Below are 21,774 nucleotides of genomic sequence, written 5' to 3' on the forward strand. Positions count from 1 at the left end.
AGGCAGAACCTTCTAAGTTGTCAAGTTCTACAGAATGCTTTTGAAAATTTGACAATGATATAGACAAGTTTCTTTGTTTTAGGGACAGAGCCCAAACTTCAGGCAGCTCTTCGTCTGTGTTCCCAATATTCTTTTATACAAAACTTGACTGCAATTAAATACAAGGAGTGCATTGTTGGGGTATGGAGATCGAAAATAATCATTAATAAGAATAAAAGAGAAACTTCAAAGAATGTTACAGAATTTTATGCATGTGTACACACTTTATTAAATTTTCATTCTACGATATACACAGATCAGCATTTCACAAATCTTCCTATTATTCCAAAAGCAGTTATCATGAAACACAGTGATTATATAAGTCAATCAAGCAGAAAGAGCATCTACAGGATTATCATATCATCACTTGTATTTATTTTCAAATCGAAGCCTGAAATATGATATAATACTAGGATAGGAAGAGAATTGTATTTTATAACAATGACCACTTTTCAAATATTAGACTTTATATAAAAATAAAGGGGCACTGTCAATAGAGTTCATCTGAACATTAGCATCTCTTCTATTTATTTCAAAATAATACCTGCACAAACTTAACTTTCTTGTCAATTTAAATAATAGAAACAAACCTTGGTTTAAGCAATAGTGAGGCATCTTGCCTCCTAGTTCTACCACTGCAACAATTTCATTTTCCTGACCAATTCTACCTCACCACTGAATTTCAAAAGTAAATTTAAATATCACAACCCAAAGCTTATTTCTAAACCCTAAAGCAGAGTCAAAAAAACGATGGCCAAAAGTGTCCCTTTAAGGCAAAGAGGACAGGAGTGTGAGTGTGGATACAAATCCTGTAAGATAAATGACCTCTCGGTATTATATAGGTAGAAACGTCTTGACATGGTTCTTTCACAAACAATACATACATACATACATACACTGAGTACCATCAAAGCAATTTTCCTTTAAAATGGCTTTTGAGGGAACAATCTTCATAATATATACATTGATGTTAGGGTTGAAGGAGCATGGGCTTTGCACAGGTGAAACAATATGATAAATGAGGCTGTTAATGGTCACTATCAGGACTGAAAATAAACTACACATCTGAGGCTGGAAGAGAACTACTTACTGCAAACTCGGTGACACTCTCGTATAATTCAAAGAGAATACCATGTAATTCTGAGAAAACACTTCAAGTGGTAAGCACTACTAGCCTGTGAAGACCTTCAAAGTGCATTGTCTTCATTTACAATTCAAGGATCTTTGCCTTCAAAAGACACAAATGCAGTAGTTTTCATTTCTTACATTCATTTCAAAGTGGAATATTATCACGCTAGCAGGTAAATCTCCATACTAAATACAATCAAACCACAATGTCAGAACATTAAAAGAAATTCATCACAAGAGACATTTTACAGTTTTAAATAATAAATAACACAAAAATAGATTACACTCGGGTTTTTTAAAATAGCTTCATCAGGATTTTTTCTGTCCAAATTAAATAATTTATGGTACTTTTGACTCATTTTCATGTACACTGTTCACAGCTCAAACAGCTTCTTAAAAGCAGTATGCACAATAACGTTGACTGTTTCAGCTTCTACAAGCTTCCTTGTAGATATTAAACTGCCCTTACTATAAGGCAGCTAGATCCTGGTGACGACACAATAACCAAAACACAGTCAGCAGCACCACTCACCACACGACAAACAAACGAATCGAATGACAAAAAAGTAATGAGAAAAAGCAGCAATTGACACAGTATGTGGCGATTAGACACATAAAGCCCGCTTTTCTACCCCACCTTTACAGCACAACACTGTACCCCAAGGCACCTGAGGCCTCTTAATACCACCCGGTAGGTACAAGCTGTCAAGCTCCATGTATGCTTTTCTACACAGTGGACTGTGTGTAAATAACATTATTCATTCATTTGTAGATGCTCCACACATCTGGTCAAGGCAGGAATTTCTTCTCCTTGATAACACCACCTAGAAACATTAACAATATTTTATATATTCCTCAGGACAACAGGGTTGGAGATAAAAAGATCAATGGGTGTAGCTAAGTCATAAAAACCTGTGGTGACTCATCCAGGCAGCTTGTAAGTCCATTTCCATTCTCAACATAAAATCAACCCTCACTTCATACACTCTGACAGCAAAGAAGCGATATGGACATTAATGAAAGCAACTACATGTTTCTTCCCCTCTGTGAGAAATGGCAAGTAAGCAGCTCAAACAGGAAAGGGAAACGAAATAATGTACTTTAAGCTGATGCAGAAAAATAAAAAAAAATTAATATCGTCAAGAGCAATTCAGTTATTATTGTGAAATAAAGAGCTAAAAACTATGTAGTCAACAGGGAACAGAAAAATCTCTCAAGCAAGAGAATTTCTGATTAACTCGAGCTGTCTCATCACTGCTGGGAAAAAGTACCATTAGCAAAAATACATATCAGTGATGTTCTTAAATGTATAGACTCAAAATAGGTGCTCTTCGAGGCACCGAGAAAATAAAATAAATACAGACATATACTGAAAGCAATTAAAAAATGAGTATTTGAGACTTAATTGCTAGATCCAATGAGATCAGCAAAAAGACAGTAAGGTCACTACGCGCAGAAAATGGAACTTTTGAGATGCCAAGCATAACAGCATCAAAATGGTTTAAATCTGCCGCACTTTAATCCTCATTGTGGATCAAAGTTCTCTGCATTTTACATTTGTGTTTTGTGAATGTTTTATGTAGGAAACAGCAGTTAAAGTGCTGAATCAGAAATGGAAAGTCACTTGGGTGAGAGATCATCCATCAAGATGAGCGAAGAGCATGAACTGGCGCATGCTACTGGAGACTCTGCGGTTGTGCTGCCTTTAGCCAGTGAGTCTGAGGATAAGTCACTGCTGCTACTACTGCCATCCAAAATATCTGAACTGAGGACAAAGCAAAAAGAATTATAAGCAGATGCATCTATCAGGGTAAAGGTAAACATAACATGCAACAACACAGTTCCAAGAATCACACATCAGTAGGCCATTTGTAAATAATAAAAAGCATAAAAGCAACAGCAATGAACTACATAATATACTATATTCAGATACCTGCAAAAGGACAAAGTCACAGAAATCCAAAGACACTCAGTGTTCTGTATCATTTGAGTGCTCCCTGGAGACACCAGAAGGTCCAATATACAATAAGTGGTCCTCGTGACAGGTCTTAGTTTTTGTAACTGAGTTCCCTGATCTTCAGCTCAAGGGATTTCTATTTTTATATTTATCATCTTACCTGCCCATCAGCCTTAGAGTAAGCGGTACCTCATGGACTGTCTGAAGCATTCTACAAGCATACTATTTCATGGTCCTTGTATTCCAGAACAGAGGCTGTTAACTGCCCTAGATTTTATCACTTCTCACTTCCAAGAGTTGTACAATTCAAACACATTCTCCCTCTTCATTATTTGCCTTTGATATTCTTCTCATTGTCTGAATTTCTTACACTATTTTCTCTCCTTTCTAAGCCCCAAGGTTTTCTTACTACCTCCAAAAGACTCCTTTTCTTTGAGTCCTCAGTTACCATCCAGTTGAATTTCTAGAAGAAATGCTCCATATCTAAAAACCCAACACCTCAGAGTCCACTGCCTCTTTAATTCTGACAACTGGCTTCTACTCCTATCTCCCACTGAAACTTTTAATCTGAGCATGAAGAGACTCTATTTTTATTTATTTGTTTATTTTTACATCGTTGTTTATTTTTCTACAGTGTTTGATTCCTTTTCTCAGATACTGTCCCCATAAAATTTCCACCACCAAGACACGCGTGAACCATCACCAGAGTCTTGTGTGCTTCCCTCCCATTTTGATCCCTCTCCCTCCCTGACCCCTGATGAATAAATGTCTCCAATTTGTAGTTTACCTGCTACTTTTGTCTCCCCACGCCCTCCATACCTTGTATGGTTTCCCTATGTTCCTATAAGTGAAACCATCTGATAGAAGTTTTCTTTTTCCTTCTGACTTATTTCACTGAGCCTAACCCCATGAAAAGCCTCTATAACCCAGCCCAGTGATACATTACCCATCCAAGCCCAGGCTCTCCACTCCAGCCCACCTCATCAATCTGGCTACACAGTTCTGCATTCACAATGAAGAGCCTTCATAATCTGGCACCCAGCTGCCTTTTCGTTTTCATTCCCATCAATCCAGCATATATCCTCTATGTAAGTGTCCATATCAGGCCAAATTCACTCATTCATTTAATAAACTATTTGTTGAGTACCTGCTAAGTACCAGAAGTAGGCTAGATATTTAGGAATGCAATGATGTATGAGACAGATACAGTCCCTTCTCTCATCAAACTTATAGTATAGTACAGGACACAGGTATTTCAGTAATAGTGCTAAAAATATATATAATTACAATTTGTGATCAAAGCAATAAAGGAAAGATACAGGGGGAATCTGAGAATGCATAACATGGGAAACCTAATCTATAATAATGAGGAGAAACTAAGCTCCCCAGAGTGATATTTGAGCTTTTATCTGAAAGATAAGTAGCATTAAAAAAGATTTGGGAGGAAGCAAAAGTAGCTCTAGGAGCCAACAGTAGGCTAATGTGGCTGCAGGACAGAAAGGGAAAGGCAACGAGGAACAGAGCTGGAGGGTAGCCGGGCAGTTTGAAGATGTACACAGATTTTCTAATTTTGAAAAGGAAACTAAGCGTGGAATTGGAAAATGAATTAGGAATCAGGAAATACGGGTACTAGTTTGTTTGCGCACCAACTCTTTTGTAAAAGTCCATCCTGGCCTAACATGCCCTGAGGCTAAATATTTTGAGTCTTTAATACTGTCACTTTTATGAGTTTTCAAGTTAGCGTGTTCCTGTATGAAGCAAGCTATGGTACACTCGGACGTCTCTGGGCCTGATACTACCCTCTTCTTTCTTCCCTTTTTTTATTCTTCAAATTGCCAACTCTTTCTCATGCCTGTGGGTCGTTTTTAGGTAGAAACAATACAAATCAGTTTGAGAAGTAAAAATAAAAAGGAGAACAGTATATTCCACACCATTACTACTCTATGCTCACTGCTCTCAAATGCATCATTAATAATGCCAATTTTAAGTAAGAAGTTTGGAAAATTTAGCTGGCTCTGATATTTTTTCAGCCCAATGGCAAAAATGGGTCAAAAATATGAATTATTCAAACTACTGAAAGAAAGTTGCACAGATAATCTCAGACACTGGAAAATCAAAAGCACTTTATATTTACCTTTGGAACATATGTGATTTTTCCTCCTGCAGCATTTTGCCTAGACTAATATTAAAATGAATTTACTTTCCTAAAGCTGGGCAGCCGAAAGACACGGTCTATGCTATTTGGCAAGAAGAAACAGACTTAAGATTAAAATTTGGCCACCAAGCAGATAATCTGAATATAAATAAAGACTTTCTTATTCCAGCTACCAGACTTATGGTTAGCCCTGGGTTAAAAGATTCCATTTGTATTAAAACCTATTTGCTTAGGTGAATCCTGTATTCATTCAAAAAAAAAACACAGAACATGACTCATGCAATGAAATCTGTCTTCTAACATTGCGGATTACCTTAAGAGAAATACACTAACGGGGATGTTGCCAAGAAAAATTTATAAATCTGAACATTTCAGTTACTGTACTTTTTCAAGAATATATTTTTGTCAAGAACTTTATCTCCATGATTAAATTCAAAGGTATATAATTTTGTTCATTAACAGAAAAATGGCTACATTTAATCTTTAGGACAAAAAATACCTACATTTAGTCTTTAGGACAACTTAAACTCAGAATTTGGTAAACTTTTATCTAGGTAGTTTCACTAAAATAAAATCTAGTTTCTGCCGTAATTAATCCAGCATGACCACACATGGTCATGTAAGCAGAGGCTACATGTCACAAATTACTTCCTGTCTATCTGCATAAAGTAAGAAGCATGTGAGTTTTTAATCCACATGTGACTTACAGTGTCTGCTATTAAACCTTCTTCCAGGGCTTCTAAAAGCAACAAAGTATGGTTCAACTTTGAGTTTCCTTCTTGTTTCTTTCCTAGTATAAGTTCCAGTGTAGAAGCTAATGAATCTTAGACTAATGGCTGAAAGCCAGACAGTGGCAAAAAAGCAAAGGACCTAGACAATTCAGATTGGACACAGGAGTACATCAAACAAAAGTGACCTTATTTATTCCAGCCAGTGAATATGTCTATACAGAGAGGTCATGTTTGAGCCATACAACCAAAAATACTTAGAACTGCTAAAGTAGGACCCTGTGTCTAGAAAAACTGTGGGTGAAGGTATAGGAGAACCATTAAAATATTCAAATGATAAAGTAGTAACAAAACTAGGCTATCCAATGTGACTTGTACTATCACCCGTCTGCAAAGCCACTCTGTTCTCTGTCAATTCACTAAAGGCGTTCTATCAGATGAATGGGCAGTAGAGAAATGCACTAGAAATTAGCCACAGGCCTATCCACCCCAGCGCAGACTTTGGTATAAGCTAAGACCATGGGACTGTTCTTGATGTGGGTTTAACTGGCCCACCATGTATGTTCTCTAGTCTCTATTATGTTACCTTAGCAAGGACTAGTCTTATCTTTCCATATAACCTTTAATTTTTAAGAGCATACATTTTAAATATGATCCTTTTGATGGTCACTTTGGGAATAGTTTAAAAGGGTCAGTACAATTGTGGAAGCTGCCCACATAAACATCATCAAAGTAGCTGGAGACATTTCTATATAAATCATTTATTAATCATAATTAAACCTTACTCTTTGTATGTCAGAGATCCATGATGAACTTCCTTGCCATGGCACATGTAAACATTAAAATATTAAAATCACTACAATAAACTAATGAAAAATGTTACAAGATAATCCCAGAGAGGGTAAATTAGCAGTCATGTTACTGCTGATGCAGAGGAGCAAGAAATTTCAGGAGAAACTGTTTTTTGTAGGAGAAATAGATTACCACTTAATCTTCACTACATGGATAGCAGCCCTGAAAATGCATCCACTGATAGTCTTACTTCCTAAAGAACGAAGGGCAGAATAAGAGTTCCCCACACGCAAGATTTACAAAGCCCCATGCAAAGGTGTTCTTCCAAGCTCTGATCAAACTCTTGATAGTCCTAAAGACTAAATGCAGAGTAACATCAGTTCTGCCTTGTGGCTCACAACAGATTTAGATTTAGATGGTCAAGATTTCAGAATTTTCATTCAGTAAAAAATATGACATAAAGAATATGCCTGCTGGGCCCTCCCTGGTGGCACAGCGGGTTAAAGTGCAGCACTAAGAAGCTAAAGCATGAGTCCAATCCCCGCCCCAGAGGTGATCCACATGGTGTGGCAGACCTCTCCTGACCTGCCTGCTGCTCCCCTCAGCAGTGTACTTCATCAGTCAGCCTGTTCTGCTCCCCACTCTGTCTCTGGTGAATCCTCTCACCGTCCCTGCACCTCTGGCCTATACCTCAATTCTGTATGCATAAATAAATAAATCTTAAAAAAAAAGAATACATCTGCTATTTCTTTAGGCAGCAGTTGGCATGCTGGACTCCAACTTCACATTTTCATTTATACTTTAAAGATGCCAAATTTTAAAGGTTATAATCTAGTATAGAAAGCTTGAAGTTAAAGTTTGAAAACCCATGTTTTCGTTGTGGGGTGAGGCAGGGAACTATAACAATGCCAATGATGAAATATCTACTATGGTCTGATACTTTTTATGCTCTGGAAAAACATACAATAGACATTATTTCCTTGGTTATCAAATAGATTGGTTATTCTTGGTAAAGGGATAGCAATGTTTGTGTCTGTCCCTATGGCTAATATGGATGTCTAATCAATGAAAGTGCATTAAAGATGGGAAAATTTCTGCAAACATAGGATCTAATTTTTACATTATCAGCACTAACTTGTATTTAAAATCTCTAGTTGTAGATGTAATTGTCAACAATATTAGTATATACAGTGGACATTTAAGGTTTTAATAGCCTCAAGAGTCCAGGTGCTGCAAACTTACTAAAAACATCTTTGGAAGGTTTAATCTCTTAAATATCCTTGCCGCTTGACTGTGTGAATTCTGAATAATAAACTTATTATTTCTAGTGTATTATGTGAGCCATATGTTGGCTAATTAGCATTCTATGTATGGCCATGAAAAACGCAAATGTCTCCAGTGTGAGGCAACGCCTGCTGTCTATGTGGCTCAGAAAGGTCCTTCCTAGACGGCTGAACGAAGGGGAGACAACTCCAAGTTAACTTCTTTTGCTTTTGCTTTTCTTACTTATTTGCATGAACCTCATTTACGGCACCCTGCATAGTTATTCTAACACAAATATTTCTGTTAAACTCTGTATGTTTTTAACCTGGCAAAATTCTTTCACATCCTTTACCTAACTTGGTTACTTGAATAGTAACTGAGTAAGCAAATCTATTTATAAGGGCATGGGCCTATATTAAAACTCACTTTACCATAAAAGTGACATGCAGTTTCCACTAAGTATTGAGTTTCAGCTGCTAGTTTTCTCTTTGCAATCATCTACATACCTGGAAAGGGACTCTGCACCAAAATTAGCACAGCAAGTTACCAAGGATGGACAGAGATGAAAGACAGGGAGACAGTGGGGCTGAAAATAGCTAGAACAATCTAAAAGGCATATGTTCCAAGATTAGAACAGATCAACAAATCTAATAAACTAGAATATCCTGTGACTTCTTTGTCAAATAGAAGTACAAATTCTATTACCCAAACAATGAATAAATGATTTGGGAAGACGGAACCGTCAATCTGTATACCTAAAAAGTGGCTTACACAATTCTTCCATTTAGAGGACATCACACTTTTATTTTTAAAATGAATGTCCTCATGGGCTCTTTAAAAAAAACCCTCAACTATAACATTTAGGGAACAAAAAGTTTGGAAAGGTACAGTACACTGTGTCTAGGACTGGGTGCTCAGTGAGTTGATTAGAAATACATACTGTAAGACTTCAAAATATTACCTGGCTACTGTTAATTATCCTTCTCCTTCCTTCCAATATGTATGTGCAAGTGCTCAACTTCAGGTACAGGAAGCGGTTAACTTCAGCACAAAAAATGCCAAAAGGCTTCAAATTAGACACCTAAACTAGGATGTATGAGACTAACAGAAAATGTATATGACTAGACGATAAGAATTAGGAATTGTTATCATAAAAGATGAAACCTTAGCATTGTGACAGAATGTCCCCAAATCTTCAAAATAGCTTTATAACAATAAATAGTGCTATTTAGAAAATGCCACAGTTAAGATGTCAGTATTCTCTACTAAGTCAAAAGGACATAAACATAAAATGCAGGCAGAGCAGCTACAGTCAATGCACTTGATCCACATCAACCTAGAAGCTCTCTCACGCATTCCAGCCTTTGACACTCTGCCACACCATTAGCACCTACTGAAAGGCGGACCTAATGGGAGCTGGGAATGAAGATGAAGTCACCAAAAGTTACACAGACTTCTAAAAGAAAGGGCTCATGACTTTGAAACGGCCTGTGTCTTCACATTATCTATACCTTCACAGAGACTTCCCCACTAAGGAGCACAGACAAAAAGTTAAATTTACTTTAAATGATCCCAATATACTTTTGGTGTCGCTCTTTTTAAAATAGATCATACCATAATGTTCTTTTGCTTTTATTTCATTTTTACCATGAACTGAGATCAGACAATTGCGCAGTATCTGGAGACAGCATATTGGTAGTGCCTTGGAACAGCCTCTTGGGCTGGCTCTCTGTTTCCATTTCACCTAAAACAGAAAGAGGTGGAGCTTTAAGGCAATTTAGATACACACTTGGTGCTAAAATGGGTGATCTTTGTTTAACCAAAGTTCTGAACACATCTTCAAACTATTACTTAAAAGCTCTTTTTTTTTTTAAAGATTCATTTATTTATGTATACAGAACTGGGGTATAGACCAGAGTTGCAGGGGTGGTGAGAGGATTCACCAGAGACAGAGGGGGGAGCAGAATAGGCCAACTGATGAAGTACACTGTTGAGGGGAGCAGTGGGCCAGTCAGAGAGGTCTGCCACACCATGTGGGTCACTTCGGAGGTGGGGATCAAATTCATGCTGAAGTGGCTTTAGCTTCTTAGTGCTGTGCTTTAACCTGCTGCACCAACAGGGAGGGCCTGTTTTTTTTTTTTAAAGAACTATTTATTTATGCATACAGAACTGGGGTACAAGCCCAGGGGTGGTGAGAGGACTCACCAAAGAGAAAGTGGGGGGCAGAACAGGCTGATCAACGGGATTACACTGCTGAGAGGAACAGCAGGTGGGCCGGCCAAGAGAGATCTGCTGAGCCATGTGGATTACCTCTGGGGCTGGGGACTGAACTCGCACTGAAGAAGCTGCGTTGGCTTGCAGTGCTGCGTCCTTACCCACTGCACCACCAGGGAGGGAACAAAGCTGTTTTTCTATGTGCTAATTTAATGTAAAAGAAAGATATTTTCATGTAGCCACAGCCAAACTATTAGCAGCCCTAAAAAAAAAAAACAAAAACAAAAACAAGAACGCCTCCCTGCTTATTATATGTAGTGCTGAACAGATAGCCATGTTTTTAACAGAAGAATAAAATACTGATTTTATGAACAAAATAATGGTTAACTATATTAGAAAGAAAGTAGCCCACAAATAGCTGACATGCATGATAAATAATAATTTATGCCAGAAAATTAGTAAAAACTACTGATTTTAAATATATATATATATATATATATGTGTGTATATATATATATGTGTGTGTGTGTATTCAATATCAGACAATTTTCTAAGTGGAAGTCAAATGGGTTAAAAGTACATAGCCTAATAAACAATATGTAAATCAAAGTTTGCCTTAGACTGCTTAGTGCAAATGAATATTAAAAATATAAGTTTGGGGCCCTCCCTAGTGGCGTAGCGGGTTGGTAGCGGGTTAAAGCACAGCACTAAAAAGCTTAAGCCACCTCTGCATGAATTTGATCCCCGCTTGCCCCGGAGGAGATCCACATGGCGGGGCAGACCTCTCCTGACCCGCCCGCTGCTCCCCTCAGCAGTGTACTTCGTCGATCTGCCTGTTCTGCTTCCCGCTCTGTCTCTGGTGAATCCTCTCACCCTCTGCATCTCTGGTCTGTACCCCAGTTCTGTATGAATAAATAGATAAATCTTTTTTTTTTATATATTTTTTAAAGATTTATTTATTTATTCATACAGAACTGGGGTACAGGCCAGAGGCTCAGGGACGGTGAGAGGCTTCACCAGAGACAGAGTGGGGAGCAGAACAGGCAGATTGACGAAGTACACTGCTGAGGGGAGCAGCGGGCGGGTCGGGAGAGGTCTGGCTCGCCATGTGGTCTCCTCCGGGGCAGGCGGGAATCGAACTCATGCGGAAGTGGCTTCAGATTCTCAGTGCTGTGCTTTAACCCGCTGCGCCACCAGGGAGGGCCAGATAAATCTTTTTTTAAAAAAAAGTTTGAAAGTACATCTATAATTGAAATCAATTGTTAATCAGTTCACAAAATTAGTACTATACTGGCTACCTCAATCCTATAAATCTCAGAAATGGCAATAGAAAAACTTTGCACCAATAGAAGTAACAGTCAACCAGAAATTTTGCCACCAGAAATGCAAAACTAACCAGCCTACATGAGAGAAAAAGTTCCTCTCCAAACAAGCTAGGATTTTATTTAAAACATGAATATAACCTTGGTTTTAAAACTCTTTAAGCTTTAAATGGAATGTTAAAGACAATTTAATTCATGAACCTTCCTGTACTCAAGTAGGAAATTAGTAATTGTGAACTTAAAACTGTGTAAGATTTTTATGATACAAAAAGATAAAGCAAAAAAAATGCAAAATTCATTTTTCCCCTATGTGATCAATTAATTCATATTATCTTTCCTCTGGCACTATTCTGAATATTACTGAAATTTAGGGAAGATTATAAGATTTATTTGCTTAATTTCCCATGCTTTAATGTACAACTTTAAAAAGCTGCCGCAGATGCCACTGGACTTTCAAAATCTTATCAGCAAAAGACATTAGCCCTTTTTAGCAAAGAATTCCTCCATCTGCTGGTATATTCTGGAATAGCTTTGAAACTAAACATTTTTAGCAACTTCCTGCAAATTTAAAGTTAAGAATGACAATAATAGTAGCTTTTATTTCCAAGAATTATTTTCACCTAACAGTTCCAGGGGAGGTTCGGAGGACTGTAAATAATTCCTTATAAAACTAAGAAAAAAGACTACTGTTTCAAAAAACAAAATTTATTCACTAAAACAAATACTGTCCCCATAACAGGATCTGGTTTCCAGAGCACTTCACCTTAATGTGAAGTGGTCTGAGACAAAGCACATTTTCAATCAGTAAATGATGCTATCACTGGAAAGTTTTCACCAAAGCCACAAGTATCCATTTACCTGACATGAGAAGTGTTCATTTGTTATGGGCCCCAAAGGCAAGCTGCATGAAGAAACTAATTATTAAATTGCTGATTTATTTTAAATTATTGTTAAAATTCCTGTGTTAACTGCCATCCAACACTTGCAATCATGTGGTCATAGTCTTCAATATACTTATTAAACCTGTGTTAAATTGCTTTGCCTATTTTTTAAGGTGCCCCATAAGCATCTAAAACTAGCAATAAGCAAAGATCATTTTAGTTTAGCGTTCTGTGGTTCAGAACAGGGTTTAGAAGTGTGCCCCCACTGTATCTAAAACTCCGAGACCTGAATATGAGGCAACTCTCTGCCGAGGTGTAATTTGGTGGTGGCTACATATGCACATTAGCACAACTATCAAAGATAAGCAGATATTTCTGTGCCATATCCACTTGCACCTCTTTTCCATTTAGATCACTGAGAGGCAAAATTTTTGGAATGCATATTGATAATACGAATATATGAATAGGTGAATGAGATTCAGTTATGAAGTGTAAAAAATATACACAGTATCAAATAACTAATTTACAAAATTTAGAATTGGTAAAGTACACATTGGGAATAATAGTTTACATTTCTTAAGAAAAAAAGGAGCAATGCCTTGAAGTATTTTCAGGCAGAAATTCAGATTAATTTGCAATTCCAGCTCAGTTAGGTTTAGTACGAGATGTGTAAAACCCACCTTTTCTTTTAATTGGACCAAGAACACTGGGCCTAATGCACTTGACTGGACTCTGACTCCTCCTGCTCAGAAGAATAAACAAAGATGACATGAAGTACTTTGAAGCTGCATTATAAACATTATAGTTCACCAAGTAAATCCACAAAACTGACAGACAGGGAAAAATGGAAAACACCTGTGTTGTAAGTTGAGTCACCGAAATGCATACCATTTGAAGCTATTTTTAAAAATCATTCTGTAAGACAAAATAACCGCAATAGCTTAAAAAAAAAAAAAAGTAAACCTTATTTTGGGATGCTGACAATCTTATTTTTTTTCCTTATCCCTTACAGAGGATATATGATATGTTATCATGTGAGTGAATATAAACTGAAACCAAGTCTCAAAACAATAATTCTGGTAAAATGTTGCTGGAAGCACATAAGTAGTAGGTACATTCATAATAAAACGTTGGTGGAAAGTTCATCAGAGAGCCAAGTTTAAAGACTAGTATTTAAAAGCACATTTAAAAAGATCTGCTGACCTGGAAAAGCGTCTTGGACTAGGAACAGGACTGGGTGGTAGCCCACTGCTGCTCACAAACATTTGTAAGGACGGTGAAAAACATTGCTAGGAAAAAAAAAAAAACATTTAGCATATAAAGTGTTCCAGTTTTCAAAAGGTTCTCAAAATGACAAACATCCTAGCATTCTTAGCTGTCTATGTCTTCAACATGTTCATAGTTAGGTGGCTATCAGAGATTTCCATTCACTCTTTCCAGTCATTGGATCCTTGAAAAGTAAGTTGATGTGTGCAAAAGAGAAAACAGCTCAGTGTTTGAAAGAGGGTTAACATCTTGTCAATGAACCTACCTTACCAAATCCTCTGGTGGGTGATGGTGCTGGAGAAACTGGAGTGAAGTCAATCCTTTTAGGAGAATATAATTTCTCTGGCTTGTCAAAATCACTATCACTCTGTGAACATAAAGTGTTATTTCCTCAGAATTTACAAATCAGCACATCATAGCTCTTCTGGACTACTGAAACAAACCTACATTTTAGAGTAGAAATGTACAAACTCTAAAAAGTTGCAACCAAATATTCTGAAGGAAAAGCAAAGTTCAACAAATAAGTTAAAATTTGGAAGCAAAGAGGATGAAAGTATATGGCAAAGTTAACAAAGCAAATGAACAACCTAAAGGTTTCTAGAAAATAAAAGCTAAGTAGATATGTAGAAACTTTACCAGGCTCAAGCTCTCATCCCACGACTGGCTTATCTGCATTGCCGTTTGCACTTCTCTGAAACGAATAAAAAGGAAACCATTAGTGTCCAGAAGTGAGACCTACATTACATGCCCTGTGCCTGGGAAGCACTGACCTTTCATGTGCACTCTCTCTGTTCACCATCTCCATGCCTTCTTCCTGCAAAAACAGACCTGTGTTGAAAATATGGTATGTACCGACCCACCTCTGTCTCAAATAATATAAAAAAGGCTCTTTTCTGCCCACTTGTCATAATTACAGTACAGGAGAACTAACATTCTCAGATGGTCACTTATGCCAAGTCTAATATTTTATCTGCATACTCGGAAGGATGTTTATCTGCCAACCACTAATCACAGGTGCTGTCTGACTCATTTTTAATATGTAAATCTTCAAAATGAAAATCAAATCAAAATGTAAAATCTGAGCTAGTAAGTAAAATTTACCCTTTTGATTTGATGCAGTCTGCTACTAGGAATACGATTAGGTGAAGATGACAGCAACTGGAAAGAAAAAGTAAACATTTACTATTTTCTGAATTATAAAGCAGCAGTCGCTGTCAGTAGTGGTGTACAATTTCTTCCTGGATTATTTTTCATATTCTTCTTGGAAATTCAGCTCTTTAAACCACTGAACATTAATGCACTAGAGGCAGTACATTCAGTCTTTAGGAAAGTACACCAGGTGTCCAACCTCAAAGCACCATCTGTCGCTAGACAGGCACTGACTTTGACACTTTTCCCAAATGAATGCAGAGCTGTGTACATTTATGTTAAAAAAAAAAGGACTCCAGGCCTTGAAAACTGCATTACACCATTTACCTAAAATAAGGAACTATATACAAAGGGAAAGAAAAAAAATCCTGACTTCACTTTTATTATTAATGCTCCAGTGGAGAAGATGGGCTAACGAGTCCAGTACAAAATTTTGTCTATGGTCAATGCCGACTAAAAACACTTTAAAACTGCAATAAGGACGGGGATTACAATTGAGATGGAAAAAAAGAAGAAAATATGTACAAAATGATGTAAAAATAAACTGTTATAAAATAAAATAAAAACTGCAATAAGGAAATTCTGCTTGCAGGGCCTAAGCCAACTCTAAAATGTGATCACTAATGCTGTCACCACAAACCTTATAAGTTGGGGGGGGGGAATCCAAGGTATATTTTTAAAATATCTGTTTCTTTCCTTTCAATATCCATTCTTTAATAATATATAGTGCTGAAATGATCTGGGGACAAATTAGTTCCTTCAAAATAATCACTATCTGATCACAAAATGTAAGGAACAATTCACATTAGCACACCTTACAGGCTTCCAATAGCCATATCATAAATAGCTACTACTTATCCCCTAATGAAATGCAAATGAATTTGTAAACTATAAAACCAAGACAATTACTCTGGAACAAGAGGACCTAGCCTATTAAAACTTTTAAAATACTGATTTAGTACACAGTTTATAAAATGGTGATCAACAGCTCTAAATATTTTAGGGAAATGCTAACTCAGGTAAAAATTTTGAAGTTATCCATTGAAATATGGTTTTACTTCAGTAGCTATCCTTCCATAATCACCTTCTTCCACTTTTTCCTCTTCATAGCTTTGAAGAGAAAAATTTCACCAGTAAAACCCTCTTAAAAACTATTTTTTCCATTATGTAAGTAAATCCATGTTTGCTGGTGAACTCTTAATAAGGACATTTGAAAAACACTGAGCTCCTGGGCATGTAAATAAAGCAGGGAAGACTGTAACGGGATAGTGTGGAAGTGAACAGGGACATGTTCTTCAGAGAACAAAAGACACCCCCAAAAGCATGTAGAATAATCAGGAAAGTCAAAGGAAGACTTGCCAGAAGCTGATTGCAGAGAGCCAGAAATTCAGATGCTGTGTCTACATGATATACAACTTGTCACTTTTAGAAAGAACTAGAAAGTCGGACCCAAAGAAGGCCAGGGAGAAGCAAAGTCATGACTAGTACTAGAAACCAGAGGGGGGAAAAAATAAAGACTCACAGGGGTGCTGGCCACTGGGGGCTCAAGTAGGGTAAGAGGCTCCACCAGTGGCAACCAAGTGGGCATTGGTGTCTTTCACAAGAATCATTTTTAAATGGAGTTGGGGATAGAAGTACTGAGATTACAAATAGGCTGAATAGTTGGCAGGAAATCAGAGAAGGAATCAGAAGCAGTTGAGTGCAGGTTGCACTTTGAAAACGCTTAGAAGCAGAAAGGGGGGAAAGGGCAGGAGAGACCCGAGGGTAAAAAAGATTGCTTTCCAAGATGCTAGATGTGAGTCAGGAAAAGCAGGTAAAAAAGAACCAGCAAGAAAGAAACTGAAGACACAAGATACAGAGGAGAGGATAGACCAGGCAGAGTCAGAAAACTTAGGAACCCTTAGGAGAAAGTGCCACATATACTGTAGGAGGAAAAAAGCTAATGTGTGTTTAAACAAGAAAGGCATCTGCCTTCTCTGTGAAGAGAGAAGGGTCATCTGCTCAAAGTGAAAGATGGTGAGACAGGAAGCTTGCAGAGTTCCCCCACGCCATCCCCCAAGAGTCAGACTATTTCTTTGGAGCACAGCATGGGATCCATGCTGGGGCTTATAGTACTCTGAACCCCACATGCTCAGAAAGATGTGCTCTTCTTTCCAATCAAAAGACCAATTCTTCTTAAATTCCCAACTGGTAAGAAAGGCAACACTCTGGTCACCAAGAAATAATATTTCAGGGAGTTTTCCACATCCGCCAGGGAAACTAAGCATTTGTCAAACCATGAAGGTTCCACTTCCGCAGGTCCCTTTTGTCAGTCCCCTCCTTTCCATTTCATTCACCAACACCCTACTTTCTGCAGGTGAACAAAGGATATGGGCAAATATATTAAGATGCATAGAGTACACACTATGATTTAATGTACACGGTGCAATCAATACTGTAATGGGAGCACCCAAAGGTGCTGTGAAAGTTTCCCAAAGGAAACCTGAGGATGAAGTTGCATTTTGAAGGACTGGAAAGCTACACAGAAGGGGGTGACATAAAGGCAGAATAAGCATTAACAGAGAGCAATGAATCCCCATGGGCTCTTTAGCAAACTATTTCACTGGAGCTAGAGCAAAGGGTATCTGTCAGGGAACAGTGAGAGATGAGCCCAAAATGAGGTGATAAGAATCTTCACATTGTACAAAAGAACAAAGTGATGTGGGCCCTCCCATGTGGTGCAACAGGTTAAAGCACAGTGAAGCTGGCCACAGTCACTTCATTGCAAGTTCAATCCCCATCCTGGAGGTGACCCACATGGTGCGGCAGACCTCTCCTGTCTCGCTCACTGCTCCCCTCAGCAGTGTACTTGATCTATCTGCCTGTTCTGCTCCCCAATCTGACTCTGGTGAATCCTCTCACTGTCCCTGTACCTCTGGCCTGTGTCCCAGTTCTGCATGCATAAATAAATAAACCTTTAGGAAAAAGGAACAAAGTGATGTGTAGAGAAGCAAATTCATTTTCCCTTCCTTGCCATCAATGCTATTGATATGAGAAGCACAGCTATTTAACAAGTAGAAGTGTTTTTCATATATACAGCAAAAATAAGTAGTTTCCAGTATCCTCAGGGAAGGAGGTGAAATGAATTAAACCTTCAGATAGCTTAATACCTTAAGTATTTTTAGCCACTTCAGCTGGAATTTTTTCTTTTAAGTCGTTTTCTTTCCCTTCTTAAACAGATTATACGAAACAGAATGGCACTGATCTATCTCTACTGCAACCCCAACTCTGCCACTTACTAATTGTGTGATTCTGAGCAAGTCACATATATTGGTTGAGTCTCAGCCACTGATTCTTTTAATTGGAAAAATGTCTTTGGCCCTGCCTACTTCGCAGGGGTCGTTATGAGAATTAAATGTGTGAAAGTACATTGCAACATGCAAAATACCATATAAGGGTAGATATTACTGTAATTTCAGAAAAGGTCAATGACCCAGGTAGCTTGAAGAACATGAATTATTATACAGTTCTAGGCCAGTGACACCCTCAGGACCTATTAACAAGTTCATCCAAAGCCACAGACTAATTTTTTAATACCTCTTACTGCTTCTCAATGTTCCCTTCTTCTCCTTTCTAGCAGTTATTAGTATACTTTGAACTCAAATGGACCCCTTCTGATTTGCTGCTTCTCACACATTACTGGGTTGGAAGCTTATTATAATGGTGCATAAATTTTAGATGATTCAGAGGTCAGAGGTTCTCCTATAAATAAACAGATGGACCTCTGAGCACAGGCTATGGAAATCCAGTTCAGCCATTTACAGGTCTGTTTGCTTACATCTCAGATATCTTCCAGAGCACTATAGCCAGTGGGTAAGTAAGCTCCACATGTGAAGTGCTACTCTATAAAAACCTCATCATAATTTTTCCCAACACAACCAACTAATAAGGTGACCTCTGACAGCTCTGCTAGATAGAACAGTCACAATCAGCCACTCTACTGAGAATATATATACAAACATTTTATAGCATTCTATACTGTCCAACAAATGATGTCAGAACTAAGCATGCATTTCCCATTTAGGCAATTTCTACATCCTGGAACAAAGACTACTGTTCTCATCTAAAATTCAGGTTAATCCTGACTTACCTCACCATGATGCAAGTAGTGACAAAAAACAATGAACAGTTTTTAAAAAAGATAAAGTCCTATAGCCAAGAAACACATTTAACCGGGTCTTTTATTTTATTTTATTTTATTTTGCACAAAAAGCTGAAAATGGCCTTAGCATAAGCAGCAAACAAGATAGGTAAAACCAGTGTTTCCTTTTGTAAAGAAAGAAGTTCAGCTGACAGTGGCTTCCTTAACCCAAACCACCAGGGAATACTTACACTACACTTCTCTACTTACCAAGCTGTGACGACTCATAACCGTTGTACTATTCCTCCGAGTTCGAAATGTGTAAGGTTGGAAAATCTGTGAAAGGTCACTGAAAAAATAAAACCACAATGAGCAATGTCTTTTCATTGAAGAGATCCTTCAACTCTGAATTCTCTATTCAACAATGAGATCTTCCAAGGGTCCTTACTTCATGCAACGAACCAGACCTTCACTGTGCTCTTCACCAAGCTCCCCAAGTGGTACACTATGGGTTACAGGCTGGTGGGGATACTGATTTGCCCTAGGATTGGTGGACAGCTAGGAGAGGTAGGGGCGGAGCTCCAGACTGGTTGTCTCCAGCTCCTGCTGGTCAGAGCTCATACACCCAAACCAGTTACTGCCAGACATGAACAGTCACATCTGTTTAACCCAGAGGACCTGCAAATATTACTGTTCTCTGTGTGTGGCATGACTCGTGAAGGGCTGGGGAGCCCTACTCTGCCACATCAGCCCCATCAGCTTACTTCCCACAACTAACCTAGGAATGTGTTCTATCTTCCAGCCCCGCTGCTCAACTCAATCAGCATACCTGGATTTTTGCTCATGTTGCCCCTTCTGACTCAAATGCCTTCCCTTCCAGCACCATCTGTCAAAATGTTTCCTCTCCTTCAACACCCATCTCAAATGCCATGCCCTCCATGGTAAATCCTCTTTTCATTCCACAAACCTAAAGAAATCATTCCATCCTTTGAACCCAAAGAATGCAACAAGATGAGTTGCCATAGACACCAACTTTATCTTTTATTAAGGCAAAGTATGTGTCCTGAACCCCTTTAGAGGTGTTTGTTCATCCCTGCAAAACCACCCTGCAGTGCCTAGCAGTGTGATGCCCATGATAAGAGATCTAGAAGGCTTTTTAGGACTGACTGAATTGGGCTTCAGGGGACCACTAAAATCACCCAATCCAGTTCTCCTAAGTTTTAAATGAGAAAACAGAAACTCAGGCTAAATGACCCATTCATGATCATTTCTAGTTAGGGAGAAAATTGGTACTAGGCCTGGTCACGTCCTTCTTCTCTGTCACATCATGCTACCTACCTAGCAATTACTTAAATTGTGATAAAAAAAAAAAAAACAGTACGCTATTTCTACAACAGTCTAAATGCAGGTCAACAGGTTTGCCCTCATCCCTAGCAATTGCTTGCAAAACAGACTGAAAAAGACAACTCAAAAGACCGGTTTATTCCTATAGCAGAGAAAATAAAATGTAGTGCTGAACACAGCACTAGGAAAGCAGTCACTCCATCATTCTGTTTCAAAATTTAATAAAAGAAAAAAGTAAATTCATTTCCTCCCCCCCAAAAAGCAGATATTACAATTAGTTGATAGACAAGGATTATATTTCTTTGCCTTCACCATGCTCGATTAATGTTTTTAGCTAATTCTACTCCCACCCCCCTTTCTGGACTAATTCCATTTCTACAGGGTCTTGTAAATTGGCTCTTTACCTAAGATGAATTATCTAAAGAAATCAAATGCAACAGAGTTAGGCGATCTGCCAACCTAACCTTGACTATCACCTTAAAATAGACACTCTGGCTTATTTACATAAAAACATAAGACCCTACCACTGAAATTCAGGGTAAAAATTCTTTCCATTGTTTCCTGAAACCTGTGTTTCCACAGACCTAACTTACATGCCACACAGCTTTTTTTATTCACTAGAATGCATTTCAGGCCGTTTTATGATCTTAAAATAATACAACTCCAAGTGACTTAACATAACAGGAACAAACCATTTAATTACAAGTTATTACCTGCATTGTAATCGATTAAATAAAGTAAACCGGTTAATACCAGGGTTCCTAAACTAGGCTTGGAAATAGAAGCTCTTAGAAACAGGTGTCAAGTTGCAAGTGTAGTTGCAGGGGTTTCAGTCTGACATTCAGTGGTGTAAATTCGGCAGGCCAAACAACCTGTTAGAAGATCCAGAAGCTTCTGGTAGTTCTTTTGACAATGGAGCCAACAAAGCCCCAGGTAGAGAGGATACCATCGTCCCCGCCCGCCCCCCCAAACACACACACACACACACATAGCCCAGAGTTTGAGGTCAAACTTTCATTCCACTTGAAGACCCAAGTCACTGTCAAGCAAAGAAATCCCCACCCCCTCAGTTCGGAAAGTCCCGAAGGAAGCACCAACTCTCACTTTAAGGAGGAGTGCTGGTGTTAGGTGTCCAGGAGCCCCTGAACCCTGTACTCCATCCTCCCCTGCCCTGCTCACCTGAGCCCATGGATCAGGGGAGCACTGTTGGCTCTCCTCAGGGTGCACCCATCAGAGGTGTCAGTCTCAAAGTCCAGCTCCATTTTCTCCTGAGCCATGTCGGAGACTTGCAGGCAGGCACAGCGGACAGTGCTCAGCTCCTGGTGCTTAGCTATGGACTCCCAAGACTCTCACTGCAGGACTGAGCTGCTGGGGACTGGCAGCTAAGGGGCGGAGGCTTAGGGGCGGGGGCGGGGG

The 21,774-nt window shown here is 38.5% G+C and overlaps 1 protein-coding gene across 4 annotated transcripts; it reads right to left on the reverse strand.

Moving 5' to 3' along the window:
- Positions 1-249: 249 nt before the first annotated feature.
- FAM122B (family with sequence similarity 122B) lies at positions 250-21,764 on the reverse strand. Of its 4 annotated transcripts, none has more exons than XM_004685828.2 (10): positions 21,538-21,764; positions 19,285-19,363; positions 14,847-14,903; positions 14,516-14,559; positions 14,382-14,436; positions 14,011-14,112; positions 13,683-13,768; positions 13,160-13,221; positions 9,710-9,806; positions 250-1,991 (listed from the first exon to the last, which is right to left on the reverse strand). In XM_004685828.2, the coding sequence occupies exons 1-10, from the start codon at positions 21,633-21,635 to the stop codon at positions 1,922-1,924; spliced, it is 750 nt and encodes a 249-aa protein (XP_004685885.1). In that variant the 5' UTR covers positions 21,636-21,764; the 3' UTR covers positions 250-1,921. The 4 variants fall into 4 exon arrangements, with proteins under 4 accessions (XP_004685885.1, XP_012582740.1, XP_004685882.1 ...); XM_004685825.2 differs by lacking the exon at positions 250-1,991 and adding an exon at positions 2,002-2,932; XM_012727286.1 differs by lacking the exon at positions 14,847-14,903.
- Between the last annotated feature and the right edge of the window lie 10 nt (positions 21,765-21,774).

This window comes from Condylura cristata, unplaced genomic scaffold, assembly GCF_000260355.1.
Source record: "Condylura cristata isolate star-nosed mole 26May11 unplaced genomic scaffold, ConCri1.0 scaffold00019, whole genome shotgun sequence".
Taxonomy (NCBI): Eukaryota; Metazoa; Chordata; class Mammalia; order Eulipotyphla; family Talpidae; genus Condylura; species Condylura cristata.

Bases quoted from the DNA above. Each gene is read 5' to 3' on its own strand.
- FAM122B (XM_004685825.2), bottom strand. From the start codon at position 21,635: ATGGCTCAGGAGAAAATGGAGCTGGACTTTGAGACTGACACCTCTGAT. The intron at 9,807-13,159 runs GTGGGTTTTACA...TTTCTGTTTTAG, and splicing joins TGGTCCAATTAAAAGAAAAG to GTGAAATGGAAACAGAGAGC. The intron at 2,933-9,709 runs GTAAAAATGAAA...CTTTGTCCTCAG, and splicing joins TTGTCTGATCTCAGTTCATG to TTCAGATATTTTGGATGGCA.